This window comes from Diachasmimorpha longicaudata, chromosome 16 (assembly GCF_034640455.1).
Source record: "Diachasmimorpha longicaudata isolate KC_UGA_2023 chromosome 16, iyDiaLong2, whole genome shotgun sequence".
In the NCBI taxonomy this organism is placed as follows: Eukaryota; Metazoa; Arthropoda; class Insecta; order Hymenoptera; family Braconidae; genus Diachasmimorpha; species Diachasmimorpha longicaudata.
The window spans coordinates 2,043,789-2,064,675 of NC_087240.1; the positions used below are offsets into that span (position 1 = coordinate 2,043,789).

The 20,887-nt window shown below is 37.7% G+C and overlaps 1 protein-coding gene and 1 long non-coding RNA gene across 2 annotated transcripts; both read left to right on the forward strand.

The window, feature by feature from the left end:
• Positions 1 to 317: 317 nt before the first annotated feature.
• LOC135169879 (uncharacterized) lies at positions 318 to 2,165 on the forward strand. Its single transcript, XR_010300261.1, has 2 exons — positions 318 to 500; positions 1,879 to 2,165. It is a non-coding gene; the product is annotated as an uncharacterized LOC135169879 (long non-coding RNA).
• A 3,956-nt stretch (positions 2,166 to 6,121) lies between these two features.
• LOC135170043 (uncharacterized) lies at positions 6,122 to 7,237 on the forward strand. The gene is made up of 3 exons (XM_064135540.1): positions 6,122 to 6,329; positions 6,412 to 6,670; positions 6,772 to 7,237. The coding sequence occupies exons 1-3, from the start codon at positions 6,189 to 6,191 to the stop codon at positions 7,026 to 7,028; spliced, it is 657 nt and encodes a 218-aa protein (XP_063991610.1). The 5' UTR covers positions 6,122 to 6,188; the 3' UTR covers positions 7,029 to 7,237.
• Positions 7,238 to 20,887: the final 13,650 nt, after the last annotated feature.

Sequence of the window (20,887 nt, forward strand, 5' to 3'; positions counted from 1 at the left end):
CATTTTTCATAGTTGTCTACGGCATTCCATACATTATGATTCCCATAACAATTTCAGCAAAAGCTATCCTAGAATTCCATCAACACTTTGAACATAATATCTGCTAAATGTTATTACATGAAATAATAATGCCTATTAACATCAAGTGAATAAACAGTCAAAAAAACTTATAACTAGTATGAAAAATTTTAATTACTCGAGCCAGCGCTTCAATTACTAAAAGTAGTCGGTAGCTACGTTATCATACCCAATATCGCTAAAGTGTTCTGCACGGCCATGTAGATTGATAGCCATATCTTGCAAAACAATACCATTAAGAAAGTAACGGCTGACCATAATTATCTCCGATATAAGTCAACTGTTTCCACATAATATTTCATTTCACATCGGTGCAACGTCAGAGCCGTTTGGATTTGTCATGAACAAGTACATTTTGCGAGTCAACATGATCACTTTAGTCCTTACGGTGATCAGTTTGGAATTATCGGCTGCAAGTCTTGGTATTACTACTATTATAATTTTATTACTTATTAAAGGGATCATTGAACAATCCTCGCGAGTTATTTCTAATTGTCAACGGTCAAATTACTATAATGATTTTCCAAAAGTGCATATATATTAGGATGGCCCATTTTTTCGGATCCCCTAATGTTTAAGAGCCTATCCCGGAAAATGATTCTTCCATTAATAGACTACCCAAAAAAATTATCCAAAAAAAATTGAAACAAATTGTAGTGGTTGCGCGAAGCGTTTTAAGTTCAAGTAAAATGTCTGACCTACTGACAGTTAAGGGTTATAAAAATTAGGTAGAAGTTAAATACCCTCAATGACGGTCCCATGTCAGGTAGTAGGAATGACCGCGGGTGGTGCTTCGGGTGTCGTCCAGGTAGTACCTAAGGGGCTTTCTTCCGACATTTACGAACTATCAAAAATCAATTTAGAATTAAGCTATTTTTACGATTCAAATTTTGTTGAAATTTCTGTAAATTGATTAAATTAACAATGTCTATTTTGTAATAAAAATATAAGTAATTGAGAGATCTTCATATTCGAAATGAAATTATATGCCATAACCAGCTTAACGTACTAAGGGTTCAGTTCCTTTTCAGGAAAGGTCAGTCCGGCAGGCCAAATTTTTTTGCCTGGTTTCCATTTTACTGTATACGACCGTCATAAAAGCACCGGATGAGTCAGACACCTGTCTCTACACGACAATTTGACAATTTTCTTTCCTGTTTTTCACCACATTGCATTTGCAAAAAAAAAATTTCTCCCCTCTAAATGATAGTCAGATAGTTCAATGATCATCTAACCGAATCGAGAAGAATATCGAAAACTCCCGAAGCGTCGTAGACACCACCGGAAATCCCTAAATTGAACAGAAATTACGATTTTTATTTTAATAACAAATCGTTTTTTTGGTGGGTGAAAAATCTTATCTTACTCTTAGCCTTTCTGCCGGAAAGTGTACGAGAGTTCATAACGAAAGGTCGAGTCATTGTATTTTTAAAAAATTATTATTGCATTTGGTCTGTCCGTCACGTGTAAAAGTCCATAAGAAATTAAACCAGTTGGCGCAACCTCTAAAAATGTTTTTAAAAATCCGAAAAAATTCACATATGATCCTGATATTTTTAGCTAAGTGTACCACGAATAGGCAGGGTGAAATTCGATTTCCTTCACTTATGGGCCATCCTAATATATATACATATTAATCGGGGCCATTAATGCTTATAATAGTAATTACCACAATATTGATATATTGTCCAGTAATTTTTGTGGGAGTAATAAATACTTGTAATCCATAAAAAGTACTATTTAAGCCCTGTTTCTTACTCACATTGTTATAATTATTATTATTATTATTATTCCAATTAGTTTGCCAGTCGGACGCTGATTGCAGCATTGAGCATTGCCAGAGTGAATATCCTGGTGAAGAAATTGATGATACGCATCCACCTTATTGCGAGGGTCCATTCATGGGAGACACAAAGTATTGTGATTGTACTCTGAAACCCAACATCCCCATGAATAACTAGAGCAATTCAACTGAGCGCAATAGTTGGCTGATTACGATTGTTACTGAAGATGAAACTAGCACACGATATTTTGAGTAATATATAATCATTATTCCAACGTTGGAAATATATTGTACCTCGTTATGATCTGGTTGTCATAATCTGTTCACCATAAACACTATTATAATCAACGAGTTATATTGCCTTTTCAGACTTACAGAATACGCACAAGTTTTGTAAACTCACCATGAAATGTAAAGAACATGTGTGAGTTAATATCTGTGGTGTCATTTTTGATGGCTGCGTTTGAAAGTATCATTATCACGGTCTTTTTGAGATTTTACCCGGAATTTGTTGAAATAGAAATTTGAGTAGGAATTGCCACATATTGACAACAGGGTCAAGTCTGATTGACTGTAAACAGTCAAGCATGTCATTTGCTAGTATGGGTCAGGCTTGAACTGATGGTGATGCCAATCTAGGGCCAACGATATTTCGGTAGGTCACCCCGAAGACCGGTGGTGAGCCTGGTTCAGGCTTGCTACCAGGGGGAAAGGTAGAAAGGCCACGCCGAGAAGTGCACCACAAGGTTTGTTGCGTGCTGACCCGCAATGTATATTTTGTCACAAATTTAGCAGATATTTTAAACAGTATAGAATCCTCCTTTTATTATTTTTATACAGCATGGGGAACAACGTCTCTACCTTTCCTCGAATTCATTAACGAAAATTCCCTAGCTATCTTCTTGTTATGTCCTCCCTAGGTAACCAGGAGAGAGGTGGCACCAGGTGAGTAATTTTAGTGCCAATCTTCGAATGCGGGCTCGTTAGCAAATAAACTTCTAATGAGGACTCCATTGAAGATGGTAGATAACAGGTTCAAGGTTATATAAATAATAAATTAATTACACACTAGTGCTTAAGAGAGCACATTAACACTTTTATTTGAATTTGCTTAAGTTCAGCACTTAACTACACTTTAAACTTAATATAACTTAATTTCACTACTCGAAGAGAGAAGCTGCAGCCTGAGGACTTGTGGAAGATGAACTGAACTGACTTAATTTTATTTCGAAGGGTTGGGCCCATCAAGCCCCACTCACTAAAGTTGCGCACGCAAAACTACGCCCTCCGAAAAGGGAAAAGTGTAGCCCACAAGAGAAAAGGGGAACAAAAAGGAGGGGGGGGGGGGAACATGTGACGTGTCATGTCTCCTCTATGTTAGGACTCTAAGTCAGCCTGGCGAATACAATGAACAATGCGTCTCCATACGTGCTGTACACATGCAGTGGAAAACTTTTAAGATAAACAGAAAGTAATATTTTACGACCTGAGACTGTGACTTTAAAATAAACTCGACCCTCCAAATTTTTCTATAATAAATGTGTTTATTTGACGTGAACTTGACATTCAGATTGAATTACTTTCTTCACACTCGAGGAATGTTTTTTGTTCCCTTTCTCTATTGTATGGTGGAATAATCGTTTCCACCAAATCAAATTTAATTATGCAATTTGAATCTCGCGGTGATTCATGCAACACACGCGCTCCCTGACCGCTCGAGATATCAGGACATCACATTCTCAGTCCCAGACAATTTTGCTACACTAACAAAAATTTCTTCTTGACATACCCACGAGTCCTTCATCATTTTACCATCCATTCTCTCCGATTACTTGCAATTTCCTGTCTCTTCATAAAATCGACCTATATAAAATCGCCCTAATCGGCCGACCTTTTAAATCCACTTCAATATTTGGAACGCGCTTCGACAGGCCCAAACCTTCGCTCAGTCCCTCACCTAACCCACCAACGGCTCTGCGTTTCTCCACCCCCACTCTTCAGTTTTAGCATTTTTGATAACAAACCCAATTGAATGAATTCCTTTCCCTCTTTTTCGATGGTACCCTCCTCTTTCTTTCATTTAACCAATGACATTTTTACTTTTATCTTGCATCCTCGAAATGTACTCCCTCTTCCTTTTTCCTCATCATATTGTGCCTTTTCAGATTTTTAGTCTCCAAGTTAGATAATATTCAATCCCCGAAGTGTCGCGTTAATTTTCACCACTATTAAGTGTTTATTTATAAGTGATTTATCGATTAAAAATGGTCTTAACCATTTTTAATCGATAAATCGTCATATCTAATTGTTGAATAAGGGTTTTTTGTCCAACATTTTTTATTCTCCCAGTTCGAGTGTTACGTTTTTTTTTCTTCGTGTCCCCCTTTTAATCAATTCATATATGGCACAAAGATTTATTCGGCGTATCACGTTTCCCACGTTTAATTTTGTATAGGCAACAAATCGAATTTACAACTCGATTAGAATCGAATAGTTTGTGACTCGTGGCGAAACAAGGTTCATCTGCAAAAGATTACGTCATAAGTTCCCAATATTGGGACAGAAGAAAGACAAGTGAAGAAGTCATGATGAATGAGTCGAGATGTTGCTTTCCTTGAAAAATTCCGCCACCATCAAGTCCAAATGAATATCACCATCTGTCGACTAAGAACCCTCAGTTCATCTTTGCCACGGAGTCATTGTTGATGCTAATATGAGCTCTCTGGCACTCGCTACGCCGGTTCGTTTTTCGACGTATAATCTTATTAAATGGTTCCAAAAAATGTATCGATATAATTCGACACAAAGGAAAAGATGGATCGCAAAGAACGTCGTGAAGCTACATTGCAAGCCCATATCGAAATTGAAACTTGAATACCTTTGAAACAAAATTGCCTAGCGCGATCTAAACTGGGTTCTGGCGAGGATAAAATGCCTATAGGTCCTATAGGTGAACTGGTAAGGGGTCAAAAGCGTGCGGTTAGTTCAACAAATGACATATTCGTGGGACCTTATCTTTGGGTACAGAGGGAGCTTACGCACACGCTTTCAGCGTAGACTATTGGTAAGGCTACTCCAAGAATAAAGAAATGAGAGATTTTACTAACCTGAAACTTAACATTTTGATGTTTCAAGGTTATTATGCAATGGAGGACTGCATATGGGAACGAGGTTTTCCGGAAATCTCGCAAAATTACCTGACCTACCTACCTTACCTTACCTTACCTTAATTAAATTACCTTACCTGAACCTACCTTACCTTACCTTAATTAAACTACTTTATTAGAATATACTAAAATGGATATCTCGCGAAACTTGCGCAGTGCGCGAAATAATCCTGCAACTGTCCCTGGATTATTTCTAAAACTCACAACCATTCCGATTGAGTTGGGGACAAGGATTTTTAAATGAAAAAAAAAAAAAAAAAGAAACGAGTTCCCTCTTAAGCATCACTAAGTGATGCCTTAGACTGTGCTGTACCTCGCAATTGCATACCAGCATTTGTTTTGTCTCATTCATCACCTTGCTCTTTTTGCTGTTTTAAGTTTTTCCACATGGATACCGTCAATAGTTTGGCTGTGGTGTTTATTTATCCTCGCATCCTCATATGAGAACACGAGTGGACCTACATTTTTTAAGTGGGTTCCGAACCACTGAGGACTGTCTAAATAATATCACAACGATTTGATTACACAACATTAATTCTTTATTATCGCACGCAGAAGGTATATCTATCTCGTATGAAGTCTCCGGAGCACCTAACCCTTAGTGAACAAAGCTTTCACTCTGGACCCATTGCACAAAAGGACTTTGGTCACTCATTTCTTTCTTTTCCTTCTCTCTTTCTATTTATTAAAACAATTTTAACCCTTCCGCCACTGTTCTGAGAAAAACTATAAATACTGACATGGACTAAACACAGCTATAGATAGACGCTTAATTTTTGTCCACACATACCAAGGACTCTCACCAATTCTGTTTAACCTTTCATTCTTTTCATCATGGCGGCATCCTTACGGAGAAAAATCTCCAAAAATTTCACTGTTAAGAAATGTACCGCAATGCATAAATTTATCCCCTTAATTGCAAAAAGTGCTAATTATGAATTGGTGTAGACTGAAACACACTGCAAATATATATAAAACAATCCTCATCTCCCATATTCCAGTTAAGAATGACGAGAATTTCATGTACAACTTACTGTTTATATTGTCTGTCTTTTATTTATGTTCCGAAATTTTTAAGGAAGGTAACCTCAATGCTCCCAAATCCATGATAACTGTGGAAAAACGACTATGTCTACCGGCAACACCCCCGACAAATCCCAATGGAGAGTGTAAACTTGATCAATTGTATTCAGTGCATTGGAACTTTAATCCGGTACTTTATTCGAATATTCTCGAAATTATTTCTCTACATATTTGTGGGAGCCATTTCGCAAATGGCTAGCCTTCTAGTACTTGCCAGGGTATATTTCAGTCAATTGACCTTTTTATTGTCTGCCAGTATAGATTTTACTTTTATTCATTTTTTACGTTTATTCTCGACAGATTTGGGTTCCTGTTCTATTGGTTGGTTTCATATCCATTGGTATCATTCACTCCCAATTCGCAGTGTTCTGTGAACGACCCAGCAACATTAACCAAACTCTTTACAAAATATTAGAAATTCATTTATTGAACTTGATACATCCGCCGGTGATGACAAATGGATCTGATACATTGAATGATAATTCAATATTTCGTGATGAAGGGAGGAACGAAAGAGCTCTGCTCCGAATCGTGATGGATGGCAGTTTCCCAGATGAAGGTAAATACAATCCAGTGCTGGAAATGATTGAATTGCTAATCGTTAAATGTATGGCACATCGGGTATATAAGGAATTAAATGTTCCCGAATTGGGTCAATAGGTTCTCCGAATGCATTTGCAATACCATCAGGAAATCCCAGTATTGAGAGACTAACTTCATACTCAATGACGAGACACATTACGAACAATGATAACGCTGATGAAATTGAACAAATAGTATCTTTGATTGAGCCTGATGCCTCCTTAGATAGTAATCACCAGCCGGAAGTGATGAATATAAATCGTCAGAATTCTGAAGACATTGAAGCTCTGCTGTCTTCATTTACAAGCTCTCAAAATAGCTACGATTCTCCCTAATTATTTAGTGGATGCAAAGAATATAACCAACAAATTTACAGAATACTTGAAAATGTTTAAAGTAATTCCATGTCACCCTATCTCTATCTGCAATAAAGATTACAAGAAATATGCTGGTATATGATATATGAGAGAAGACGTAATGAGATCGTCTACAAATTTATACATTGCTATTGAAGTGGTTCGTCGCAGGTCTGCCGTCAATCTAGTCGCCAATCAGAGGCGGAACGCTCTGGAAGCGAATTTGATTTTCTCCTCTCCCTCTCCGGGTAGCTCTCGATTATCGAGAGCGTTGTTCCTCGGGCTAGTCTGACGTAGTACGCCGTGGTATAGAGTCAAGCTAAGTTTTTTCGATTTTTGCAATACCCGTTAACCCACCAAATAGACGAGTCGCACTCTATTAATAATAAAGTGACGTTAGAAGCATTAATAACGTGTTCACTGATTATTGACCTTCGTTCACAGCTTTCCTTTGTCTCACTAGTCAAACTGGATCGAAAATCCACGAGATCAATTGAATACATTAACAACTGCATTTTGATTGATTCAGGGGTGATTATTCGCAAATAAATTTGCCGAGTTCTTTCTGAATTGCATGTTAAATGAGCCATTTCCTCAATCGAACTTAAAACATTCTCCACGAGGGGGCCATAACCTTCAGCTGGGATAAACTGACACGCCACTCGGTGGGGGAATGAGGAATATTTCGTATATGAAGAGGAGGTTAAATTACAAGTGTCATAACACCCCACGTGAAATTACTAATAATGTCAATAATTTCAGTATCGGAAAATTTATACGTTTTATTTAGGATATGATCATTTATGAAGGTGAAGGCGTGAGGTCGTTTTGTTATTTTACTAAGAGCAGGAGAAAATATTTTGGACCTCTGCCTGACGCACGCCTGTCGAGTTTTGGGAATTCCCCATAATTAGAAGATGGTCACTAGGGTCGAGGGATGTTTGGGGGCAAGGGTGGGGAGGTTAAGGGAAATTTTTGGGGACTCACGGAGGGATGCACATCACTTAGGAGACAGTTCATTTCGAGCCGCTGTTTTGGGAAGACGTTGCTGCAGGCGAGTATGAGAGGAAGTATTCTTTAAGGAAGTTTAGACGGAACCCTTGAAAGTATTAGATAAAGTCACGACGGAAACACAGTACAATAATAATAGTTTGTGTAATAATTTGTGTCATAGTGTAAAGTGTCTAACCCAATTAAATAAAGTGTATTAACCGTAAGCTGTTTTATCTTTTAAATAATTATCCCCCTGCAATATTACCATGAATATTTTCAATTGTGCTTCATGAAGTCTCACCTTTTGATGAAGTCAACTTTTAACGCATTGCGTTAATATTCCGACAAACTAAACAATATGTCACATCCACTACTAAATTTTGACTAACATTTGCATGAGGTAATTTTGCTCGTGGAACATCATCTTCCGTTAAAGCAAATTTTTCCATTTTTAAAGCGAATACTATTCACAATACAGCAGCTGTATTTGTCATGTAAATGTGGTTACTTGACCTACCACCTGAGTGCTGCTATTTGACCCGACTATCACTAGCGCCCCTATCGAGCTCTCTAACATTTATTCAGAAATTGGCTAATTTGTACTTTTTGTTTTTTTAACCAAGCATTTGAAACTTATTTATAAAATTTATCAACCATAAATTGAAAACATATAGAAATAATGTCTGAGCTGTATTGATTTCTTAGATTTTGAGTTCACAATTTTTGAACAATTGGCATCAATAATTGACGATCTAAGATCATGTTCAATGTCCAACATTCTACAGGCTAGTGTACAATATTTAGCAATTTTTAATATCATTTCTTCCGCTGGTTTTCAAATCGTAGGCATTGCGATAAAACGCGATCGATATCTTCTTCCGCATAACCACATTCACATGAAGAATTATTTAAGATTCGATAAACTTTTTCTAATGAAAATTATTCTATGATTTTATCCTAAAATCAGTTTTGTCCTAAGAGTGAGTCTATGAGGGGGTGTGACTCTTTTACCATAACGTTCTGGACCCTTATCCCTTACCCACGGACGAATCAGGGAATACATGGAGTCAAATTTTTCAAAGTATTTTTTTTAAAGCTACCACAACTGTCAAAGTTCCGACAATGCACTCACGGGGAACTTCAGAGAGGTCGTCCATGGCATACGCCCAGATATGTAGGACCTCACCACAGTGAAACTGCCTTTCAATGGTCCATTGCCCATATCCAAAAAAAACATGTGTTATCATCAAAAGAACACCTGATAGAATTCCGGACGCAGCGACGTACCATTTTAAATGGTTGAATTGTCATAACTATATTCAATAATATTATATTTAACTCGTCATTCTCCATAACGGAATACACCAACTTCGACATATTTTCAAGATTTTTGGTAGAGATTGAGACACTTGAGGTAGAGCACCGTTTTGAATGGTTTGGCCAACATGGCGTTTCGTACATACTGACGAAATAAATGAAGCGTAATCATATGTAGTATCGGGAATCGCTATATAGCTAGCAGTTTTGGGAAAATATATTCCTAGAGCTTATCGGCTTTATTTTAGAGTAGGATTAAGAATCGTGGGATGAAGTTCTCCCAAGTGTAGCCATAAGGATTTATTGAAGACGGAAAAATAGGTGCTATTTGTGGGGAAACCCCGCAAATAGACGTGGATGGTACAGAGATGCGAGCCTGTACAATAAGAGTACCTAGACAGTCATATTTTGTGGGTTTATGAGAGGATCACAGATGTGACAGGGGAAAATCGTTTCCAGCCAGCGAGGTCCGGAGACGCTTGGATCACGTGACACTGCTAGGGCCTACTTCAGAGAGAGTAGTTATTGTTCAGAGTTCAGAATAGAAGGTAGTCAGAGTTAAGATCAGATAGTTAAAGTATAGACGAGGTGTGGAAAGAGTGTCACCCTAAGTGTTTTGTAAGAACAGCATATTGTTTAACGCAGAGTCAAGTCGTGTGTTTACAATAATAACTTAAACCTAGTATTTAGAAGTGGTTAATAGTGTATGGTGGTGTTCACAGTGCGAGTGCATCGCGGACATAATCGGGAATCTCTTATGGCCCCAGGCGGCACAGGCTCTTGCGTCGTCGAGGGAATCCTTCACCGTGTTCGCGGATTTTTGCAGGGAGTGTATGCGGCTGTAATATGTGGATGCGTACGCCGAAATCAGAAACGATGACGACGATGAGTGAATGAATGAATGAGACCAACCAGTTCTCGTTGTCGGAGACGAGAGTCTTGGGGCAGAGATCCGGTCATCTGCTATGGGTAACCTTGACCCGGTTGGAGATATGAATGAGCACTAGAGTTTTCTCTTTTCTTCTCTTTTTTTGTCTTCTCTTTTCTTCTCTTCTCCTCTATTTCTTTTAATCCCAAATACCCTTATCCACCTTTCACATGCTGGGTGTCAGCTGACACCATGGACCACCACCTCGAGGTTCCCCGCGGGAGCGTCGAGCCACGCGTGACTGCCCGTGCCAGTCACTCGTGGCTCGATGCAGTCGTGGTTGCTAAGTGTCCTTCAGCGAACTGAACTAGCCGACAGTATAGATTTTCCCAACCCTCCCATGGCAGTAGGTAATGGCCTAAGTGTTTGATCTCATGTAAGTAGAGTAGACTAATAGTCCATGCGAGGTTTCCGAAAACCATAACCTGGCAATGTTGTTTTCATAATAACACATTGAGTATGGTAGTGTTAATAAATATATATCTGTTAAACGTTTGTGTCTTCGCGACAAACTCCCTCTGGCCCACATATCCCACACATCTGTCAAGAGCATTCGCCATAGCCCGGAGGAGCTGGATTTGAATTTTTCATAATTTACTCCATTTTCTTGCCTCTTGGGTTCCACACCTCAATTAAAAAATAGAAATAAAAATGCGATGTCCGCTAAGTGGTGGGTTTTCGTAGCAATAACAACGTTGGCTAAAAACTGAACTTTCCACATATTTTGTAACTCACCTCCTCGATGCCCGAAGGCATTCAAGAGAAATGGAAGATCTTTTCAGGCAAAATTCTTATTTCAGCTCTTCTTTATTTCCCATTCTGGGATCATCCAAAATGATATTCAACCTCAGAGCTTTCATCAACGTGCAATAAGAAACTGAATACTTCACCCATTCCGGTCCACCCTCCATTACTCACTGTTTACGAGTCGACTAGTTCCGTACACACTGACAGGTTAATGTCCAACCCCTAACATACTGTCTCACGCGTAACGTTCTGCACCAAATTCTTTCTTGATTACTCCTTTCACTTCCCATTTTCCGCTGCCCCACTTAAATGGAAACCTCAACTTGCATCCCCTTGATATATCGTAAGTTGAAAATTCAGATTTTTACCTAAAACTTTACCTGATTTTTTTACAATTTTCTCCAAATTCCTCTTTACAATTACGAAGTTTCCATACTACACACCATTTTTTCGCGTTTCGTAACGTTTTAAATAATTTGCAATTGAAATTCGAAAATGGAAAAATCGGTTAAGGTTGTGTCGTGTAAACGCGTTTTTCGACAGATTTTTTAAAAATTTTTGCTATTGATAGCTCTCAAAGTTCCCTCCAAAATGAGCACAACAAAAATCCAATCGTCAGTTTCTGAGCTGAGATATGATTTTTTGAATTAACATGGCTTCAAATGCATTTCACCGTTTTTATTTAAAAAAAAAGAACCACTCGGGATTTTTTGATGAAATTAATACAGAACGTAGAAATAGTGACCACCAATATACTGAAAAAAAAATCGAAGTTCGAGAGACGTAAAAAAACCGAAGGTCGATGGACGTTGTTCACCACAGAAAAATAATAATCGCCCAAGGTCAGAGCTCCAATGCAACCCATTTTATTTTGTTCACCCCTACAAATGTCAGACAAAACCGGGACAATTGTTTTAATGGGAAATTGACTGTGCAAACCAAAGTTGAAAGAATTGTGAAATAATAACGGAAGTTCGTGATATTAATTTTGATGCAAAACCAACAACCGAGGGCGGGTGTTGAAACGATAACCTCAATGATTGGATTGTAAATGGGGGCAAAAAAAAATAGTAGCTGAGTCCCGCTGATGCTCCGAGGTCAACCGATGTTGACTGGTGACGTCTGACTCGCTCGGATTGCAATCCGAACAATACAAACAATTTAGTTTCACTCCGAAAATGTGAATTTGCTGGATGTCGGGGTTTTCCCGACTACAAAATTCGTTCTTCCACCTTTTATATTGTCAGATATAAAAAATATTTATTGATTTATTTTTGCGAGGCCCTTCTCCATAGTGTGATAGAAGGGAAGTCCCTATGGGGATTAACGGCTGTAGTATTTTCCAAAATACATCTGGTGACCAGAGAGGATCAGGATGGCGGCATGCGGAGGGCGCTATATTGCCCTCTGGGGTTGAGTGTAAACCCTGGGTCTCACTAGCAATAGTTAGTTAGTTCATAGCGAACACTCATACTGTGTAGTACCTCTTGAGTGAGCAGAGTCACAACTCATATTTGAATAATAATTTAAAGTGTTAAAATACGTGAAGTGTTTATTCTTTTATATCGATTATAACAGACATGTGGAGATGTCCGTCCCGACGATCACCGATAGGACACCACGACTCTGCGATGGCTCCTAAAATCAGTAGAATGTGTGGGTAGTGGAGAGAGCGAGAATTTGTGGGTTGTTTCCATCCGGGGGTGGAAAAACCGCGGTTTTATTTTTGATTTTCCACACCGCGATGTGGTGAGATACAATTTTAAACGCTTCGGTGGTGCTTTTGCTTGTTTTTACCGAATTTAATTACGTGGTTTTTGATGGCTCATGGGATTGTCGCACAGAAGGGCCAAAGTTCGAGCCATCCGATAACTCCTATGGGATCTTCATCCTTTGTTAACCTCGCGGGAAATGTAAAAGTTCGGTGGAATTATCAGTGCTCTAAATTCGGGGATTTTTCAGAGTTATTTGGTTCCGTTTTGCTTGGACGGTCGCAGGGAGAGGGAACAGCCTTTGCCTCCGGCGAATCACCAGGCTGTTTTGAGTTTCGGGGATTTTTGAAATTTTTACGGCAATTTGAGTCAATTTTTGTTTATTTAATCCCCAAGAAGCAACTCACGGAAAGCGCCGAAAAGCCCCTCGTAACTAAAAGAATGCTCATCCGTTATATTTAACACTTCTCGATATCATATTTTAGTCATTTTTAGTCCGGAAAAATATCGATTTTCACAGTTATAGAAGAAAAAATTCGAAGAAAATTAGAATTGGAGGGAACAAATTTTTGATTCAAAATTTACTGATTCAAAATTTACCGATTACATAATCCACTTAGAAATTCTACGCGACCGTATCGTGATTTTTTACAGACAATTCAGTGAGAAATTACGAAACTTTCAGAAAAAAGTCGTTATAGTTCGGTATAATTTCCCATAACCGCTGAACATTTCTCTCGGTGCAGCCGGGAAATGAACTCAGGTCTCTCAGCATTGCGCCGGATATTATTACCGCATACCGCTGAAATTCACTCTCAAATTTGACAGAAATACCGCCTAATTTAGGCGTCAAATAATTCCATGAAAATTCCAATTTTGAGAGAAAAAAATTCCGCTTTAACCCAGCCGGGAATCGAACCTGGGCCTCCCAGTATCGTTCCAGGCACTCTTACCGACTGAGTCACCGGATACCACAGAAATTTACTCTCATATTTAATGAAAACATCGCCCGACATCCTCGAGGCATCAAATAATTTGAAGAGAATTAGAATTAGAGAGAAAAAATTCCACTTTAACCCCACCGAAAATCAAACCCAGTTCTCTCAGTATAGGTCTCCCAATACTCCAATAGCATCTTTCACTTATTCCGAATGTGGAAATATTATTGTGGGGTGGATGACATAATGAAGAATGAGTAATTGCGCCAGTATGAGAGCGATATGACGCCAGCGATTGAATGTTAATATTTATTTAGACGCTAGGTTTTCAGTTTACGTTATATGTTTATTTCTAGCATAAAAAATGTAAGTGTGAGAGTAAATGTGTTTGTGAGACATGACAGTTTTATTACGGTTGTGTTTAGGGTTTTTGAGGATTTTCTGTGCCCCATAACGGTGGCCTTTATCCGGCCACATGAGGTCACCCTCCGGGCAGAGGTTGTATTGATGAAGAGTGAGGCTGAGTGAGAAAACTGGTCTGAATTAAAGAAGGAAAATGAGTGCGTTTCGGATTTGGAAAATCAGCGGAGATCAGTTCGGACTTGACTGGTTGCGTGTGAGGATACCTTTTTTTCATTTTCATAAGTCAGTCGGTATTCTATTTGCAATAAATTTAGTTAACCCTTTAAAATAGATAAATCCTATCCCTTCACGATCTTGAACCTACATTATCTTTTCTAGAATCAGAAAATAGGGCATTTGAACCTCATGCAGGACAATGAACTAAATCTACACACGATTTGCTTCTGAACTGAAAAGGAGAAAAAAAGGTAGGGTAAAAATGCAAGAACAGCAAACCTGAATGTAGATTCCATTCTAGTCAGTAAATTGAATTTCCCGCTAGTCATACATCAAAACGCGTCAAGTTATCGTCTGACAATACGAATATTAACGAGGTTCATGGTTGGAAACGACTAAAAGCTAGTCTGCGATTTTGCTCGATTGATCGATTGAGACAGAATAAATCTCGCCTGTTGCATTGTATAATTTATAAGCTCGTCGACTAACAAAGATGATGGATAGTCTCCTGTCTTAGTTTTTCCCTCGACCGATGACATTTTTCTGAATTGTATGTGCTAGCTTTGTATACCGAAACAAATTGTTGATAAAAATTATCTTAATTCTCTTCGTATATGTACGTGAATTATACAACAATAGTAATTTAGATTCACCACACGACGAGATCCAACATCAAAATTCATGTTTTCTCTTTGATATCGAGAAGTAAAAGAAATTGGAATCGATATGAAATCGAATATCTTCGAAATGCAAATGCTAACGACATTGAATGAAGATCGTGATATGATTTCTCGATCAGAGAAAAAAATTAATTATTTCATTTTATTCAATAACTCTTGAATAACGTGTTAGGGGGAACGATATTATGAAAGTTTTCACCTGCAAATGAGTCCACTGAACTACCTTAATAATGATAATAAGATATGTAACGTGTTTAGAAGCGTATAGGCATGGGACAGGAAACCTTCACACATTCGTTGAAATCGTGTATATGCTGCGCACGCCAAATTAGATGGATGCGCCTTGAAATAATAAAGGGAATGTTGCACTTGTGAGATATAAAGTTTATTGTACCAAGTTCGTATTGTGGACAATAGATTAGAAGAGACTACTTCTTCCTTCGAATGTTCGAATGTAACTAACTCAAAACTCATTTTACAAATCCATTCAGGGTCTCGTCTAGTTCTTCTGGCAGGAGGGACCCACATTAAGTTTAAATTTTCTTATTATTTGGTTGTATAAACGAATCCAACCTAAAGTAGTGTAGGATTCAATACAGTAATTTTATTGATTAGATAAAATTCGATTTATTAAAAATAGAAAGTTACAAATATAATTATAAACCCGACACCACGCACTCCGGCTAACAACTAACTAACCTAATCATTTGTTTGTCCTTAAATACTAAAAGTGCCTTCTCCTGTCCTCGTCTTACTCACTCAGGCCTAAACCTCGTTATATAATTTTATAATCTAACCCCCGGTCCCTTAATTCCACTGGGAACTTCCCCAACGGACCTCGGGCCCGCACTATACTTTATGGCTTAATGCTCGGCTTTCAAAAAATATTCCGTCAATAAGGGTTTCCCCCACTAACAGTCCCTTAGTAAAAATTAAAATACACATCCCACAGTAGTTAATGGTCTAACCTGACCCTTGGTTTCAAACGGGACTTTACGGCGTGGCCTAAGTGAAGAACGCATACAGCCAATATTTCCTTTACAACATGTCCTAGGAGATGAGCTTTGGAATTTTATACAATTTAATAACTATTGTTTCAAATGTCACGACACTGAATATATAAAATAATCGCGTTTCATCTGTATACAGGATCCCAATATGACGTTTTATGTAAATAAGTAGAAATTTCGTTGATTTCTGCTGATTAAGGGCAGGTCCTGGTGAGCTTTATGCTAGTTATGCCCGATTCAGAGTGAATCAATGATTATTCAGCGAACAACTCATCAAATGAACTGATTGCAAAAAATTAACAAACTCTATTTCGCTGTCCGATGAGCACAAACTCCATATATCGGCCTTAATTCCCTGATTGTAGTGCTTCAGAGTGTACATATACCTGTCAAACCATCATCATGTTCACCCCGATTGTAAAAAAGATTAATTCTCCACGCGGACAGAAATTGTTAGTACTGTATAAAATGCTATCACAGTAAAAAATGGTGTGGAACATTGTACTACAAGGCCATACGTAATTTATTTGAAAATTTCATATGTAGCATAATAAAATTCAAAAGTGTTGCAGTTTAAATTTCAGAAAATGCGATTGTTTTTCTTACGATTCAACATCGTACTTTTCATTTTAGTTTGCAGGATAAACACAGACAGAAGTTAGTTTAAAATCAATGAAGACAAATACTTGCAACAATACTATGTAACATAGCAAAATCACAATTAAATAAGTACAAATTTATTCTTGAGCAGAGCCATTTTATAAAATTAGCTATACAAAATTAAGGAAATAATATTTTCTACAAGATGGAGAATTAAATTCTGATATGATAACAAGTAGAAAAAGCAATGGTCTTAGTCAAAAATTTATCAATGTTCTAGTAGTTATTTGGGTTATTCATAAATAATCTTAAAAAGATTTTATAGAAGGTACAAAATCACAATAAAATGCAGATGATTATTCAAAAGTAATCATTTTAGTCGATGCTAATGAAATTGATTGAAATACTGATCTATCTCTTCGAAACTAATCATATAAATGCTCAGAATATTGTTTCAGGCAAATCGTTCATGCCCCAATGGTATCGCTCGATCATTTTCGAAATGACAGGTGATACATCTGATATGTTTCCTACTTCAACGTCGAGGATGAAGAAAAACGTTGTAGGAGACGACATCCGTGAAATTTGTTTGTTTATTTCTTGGGCCACAGAGAACTCAGGAATAAAACAATCGGCTCTGGAGGAGTTAATTTATAAATTTAGAGAAAACATTTTAAGGAAAATTAATTACAGCCCAAATATGTCACTCGCTCCCTAACTTTTCAATCCTAATCTCCGTTCAGATTCCCAAAAAAACAGTCTGGCCACACCATACCCTCCGCTTCATTGCAACCCAGCATCCCTTCACCAATCATCTACATCTGGCTGTTAAAAATATTCAATTCTAAAAAATTCCATTCTCTTTACCCCCCCCCCCCTCTCACAGATGACCAGGTCATGGAAAAAGGTTCGACAGCGGAAGGAAATACTGACATTAGTTATGTTGTATACCCCTATATTTCACTTTATATTTTACATTAATATTTCTGTTTCCCATTCACCTTTCCTAGAAGATCCCCAATTATTGCTTGGGGTATACCCCAACTACGTCAATTCCATTTGCCAAAAGCTAGCATCTGCATGCCCAAAATATAGTCATGCGTCCTTCCATCCCCCCACTTCCGTCTTGTGTCCTCAGGTAAGGAACTGTTGTCACAATACTTACACGTTGTGTGAATTTCCAATAAATATCTTGACTTTATTGACTTTATTGCCGTTAGACGGTCCTCATAAGTCTAGAGGTGTAATCGGCCTTCCGGCCATTTTACACCCTGCCTCCAGGCAGCCGTCTAGTCGCTGGTCTCGAGTATCTGTGCCCTAAGCGCTAACTCATAGAGCCCCTCGATACCGTCCCTGTCGACATGTATATCTATGCATCCAGACCCAAAAACGTCCCAATAAATATCAGTTTTTATTAAATATAATTTCTGTGTTTTTAATTTATTGCGGGAATCCAACAGTTATTTTGCAGTGACTGTCCTACCGATACCTTAACCACACCCTAAAACGAAAACTCCTGAGTTCTCCGGTGTAACATCTCTACAAGTACAATAATACAGTCAATCTTGAGTGAAAATAAAATCATAATCGTCAGTAATCAAAGTTTTCATCACAATTTGTGTGTGTGTTTTGTGAATAGATGAAAATAAAATAAAAACAAATAAAAAATAAGTAAAATGAAAACAAATAAAAAATAAATAAAATAAAAACAAATAAAAAATAAGTAAAGAGAAAACAAATAAAAAATAAATAAAATAAAAACAAATAAAAAATAAATAAAATGAAAACAAATAAAAAAATAGATAAAATAAAAACAAATTTCAACGCCTGGTCTTATTCGATTCTTTCAAATGAAAATAATTTATTAACTTGGAAGTGTTAGATGACAAATCTACTCAGTTACTGACATGATATATTGAATTTTTTAGGGGAATATATCTCTGTATACTTCATATATTTTCGCCTGTATTCGACTCTCCAGACGGGGTGAAGTGGGTATTGTGAGAGTATTTCTCTTATGTTCAATTATAAACAGAGAAGAAAACATGGAACGCGTCTGTTAATGTATTTCGTACATAAATGTAAATGGGAATGCAGACATTTGAATATTCTGGTCTCCAAGATAAGAGCAGTAGTTTAAGTTACCAACTACTTCCTCGGGATATTCACATTACTAGAGATTCTCGCTGGCCTAATAGGACTATGAACATGTTCTGAATGCGCCGCGACTGCGGTACCGAGAAATTGAATTAGTTAGAGCTTAGAAATCTCCAATAAGGGGGTTCTTCTCTATTATAGGAATGGAGAGTAAGTTCAATGGGAGGATTTATTATGCAGGAGACTTTAAAAGTGATTCGGCCCTCCGCAGATGTTTATATTCGAAATTAATGAAAAATTGAAGTTGATTATGAAACGATAAAACCTCCGCACATCTGGGAAATGAAAAATTTACAGTGAATGAGAATCCTTTGAGAACAGATAACGCAGATGTGACTGTGATGGAATTTCAGATTGACTAGTTATATCAGTGATGTATCTTTTCTGGAAAAATTATTACTCTGCATTTGAAATAAAAGAAATCACTTCCCGATATGAGTGAATTCGATTAAAAATTATGTTGTATTTTACCGAAATTTTATGAGAATTCCATTGAAGATTCTATTTTATTATTCCGTAGATTGGATTAAGTATTTCGCCTATAAAAAATGAATGGAAAATCGTTCGTCGACAATCCATTATACTGAGCATATACTAAACTGAATAATATGACAATGTGATGACGTATATCCACGTGTAAATTGTGACCTTGGCTTCGAGGAATTTTATAACAATTAATTCCTCCGGCTGAGTTACCAGTAATAAGGAAATAGGGAAGGCCTGGAGAAATGATTATAAAAATGGGGATAAAAATAAGGACTCGGGTGGAATTTGAATTTACTAATATATTTAGTAGAAATCCTCGACTTTCTCTTATAATTTTTCTTTAACAAAATAATTCAGGCCTTGTTTCAATCATTTTGAGGGAAGGGGTAAGGCTAACCAACCTGCGACACACGCAGAAATCTATATAATTTAAATAAGGGGAGATTTTAATATTTTAATATTTTAATTATTAATATTTTGATATTTTAATATTTAATATTTAATAATTTAATGAAAAAGAAAAATTGGGGGGGGGGGGAATACAAATAATCCGGAAAAGTTAATTATAACAGGAAGGCTTACCGTTGGGGGGAGGTTACTTTAAGGGGGCAGGGAAATAGATGATAAATTTCGGGCGGGAAGAAAATATTAGGGGACACTCACAGTTCCAAGGGGGCTTCCAATCTCCCGGTTGACTTCACGGGGCAGCAGGGGGTTGACGATGGTCGATGTCCAAATCTTTCCAACGTCTCAGCAATCCCTCCTTCTCCACCGATTCTCTCCTCTCCACAAGTTGTCTTTCTTCCCTACCTATTCCTCCCAAAACTCTTCTTCTTCCAAAATTCTCTGGGATTCTCTCCAACAAAACTTCTCCTTCTTTATTCTTCTTTTCTCCTTCTATTTCGGGGCACCTCAACGGGGACTATTCTCGGGGCAACTCCAAAACGGGACTGTTTCGGGGGTAACGTCAAAGCGAGACTATTCTCTGGTTATTCCAAAGCCGCAATGGGCATCGGGACACTTCTTGCGGTTCTTTCCGCGATCCTCTTGGTGAGTGGGGGGATTCCTTTGACGAATCGTCACACAGGTGTGATGGACACATGGAAAAAACTATCTACTAAAATCATCAAGTGATCATCATCTGTAATTATCATACTGGATGAATCTTGAAATGCGACGAGTTGACAATATATTTTTTATTTTTCACGTGATGTCACGTGGGTCCATCTGCTCTGGATACCATGGCAGTGAGGCAACTGTGAGTGCTGGGGCGAAGGGGTAGGATCTACTCGGGAGTGGGGTATCCAACGGTAGCTAGAAAACAAAACCTATTGTTGCGTGCCAATACCCGAAATTAGTATTTCTTATTTATTTATGTCTCGGCGCGTCTTGGGGAATAAAAACCAAAAAAAGGTCTTCTAATTTCATAGAGCTATTTAGCCATAAATTCGTCATTAACTAAAATCTTCCCATTCCCGACAATTTTATCTCCTTACAACAAGGGATTATTTTTTCGCCCGACCGTCGGTCTACTCTCTGAATGATTATTGACAGCAATTGGACTAATCCTCAAAATGTCTCTCTTAAAATTGTCCTAATCCTAAATTTCATTGATCCCTTCTGCCTACTTCCTCTTCCCCTTCCACCTTGCAAGATTCCACTAACAAATTTTACACGAAATATTCAGACAG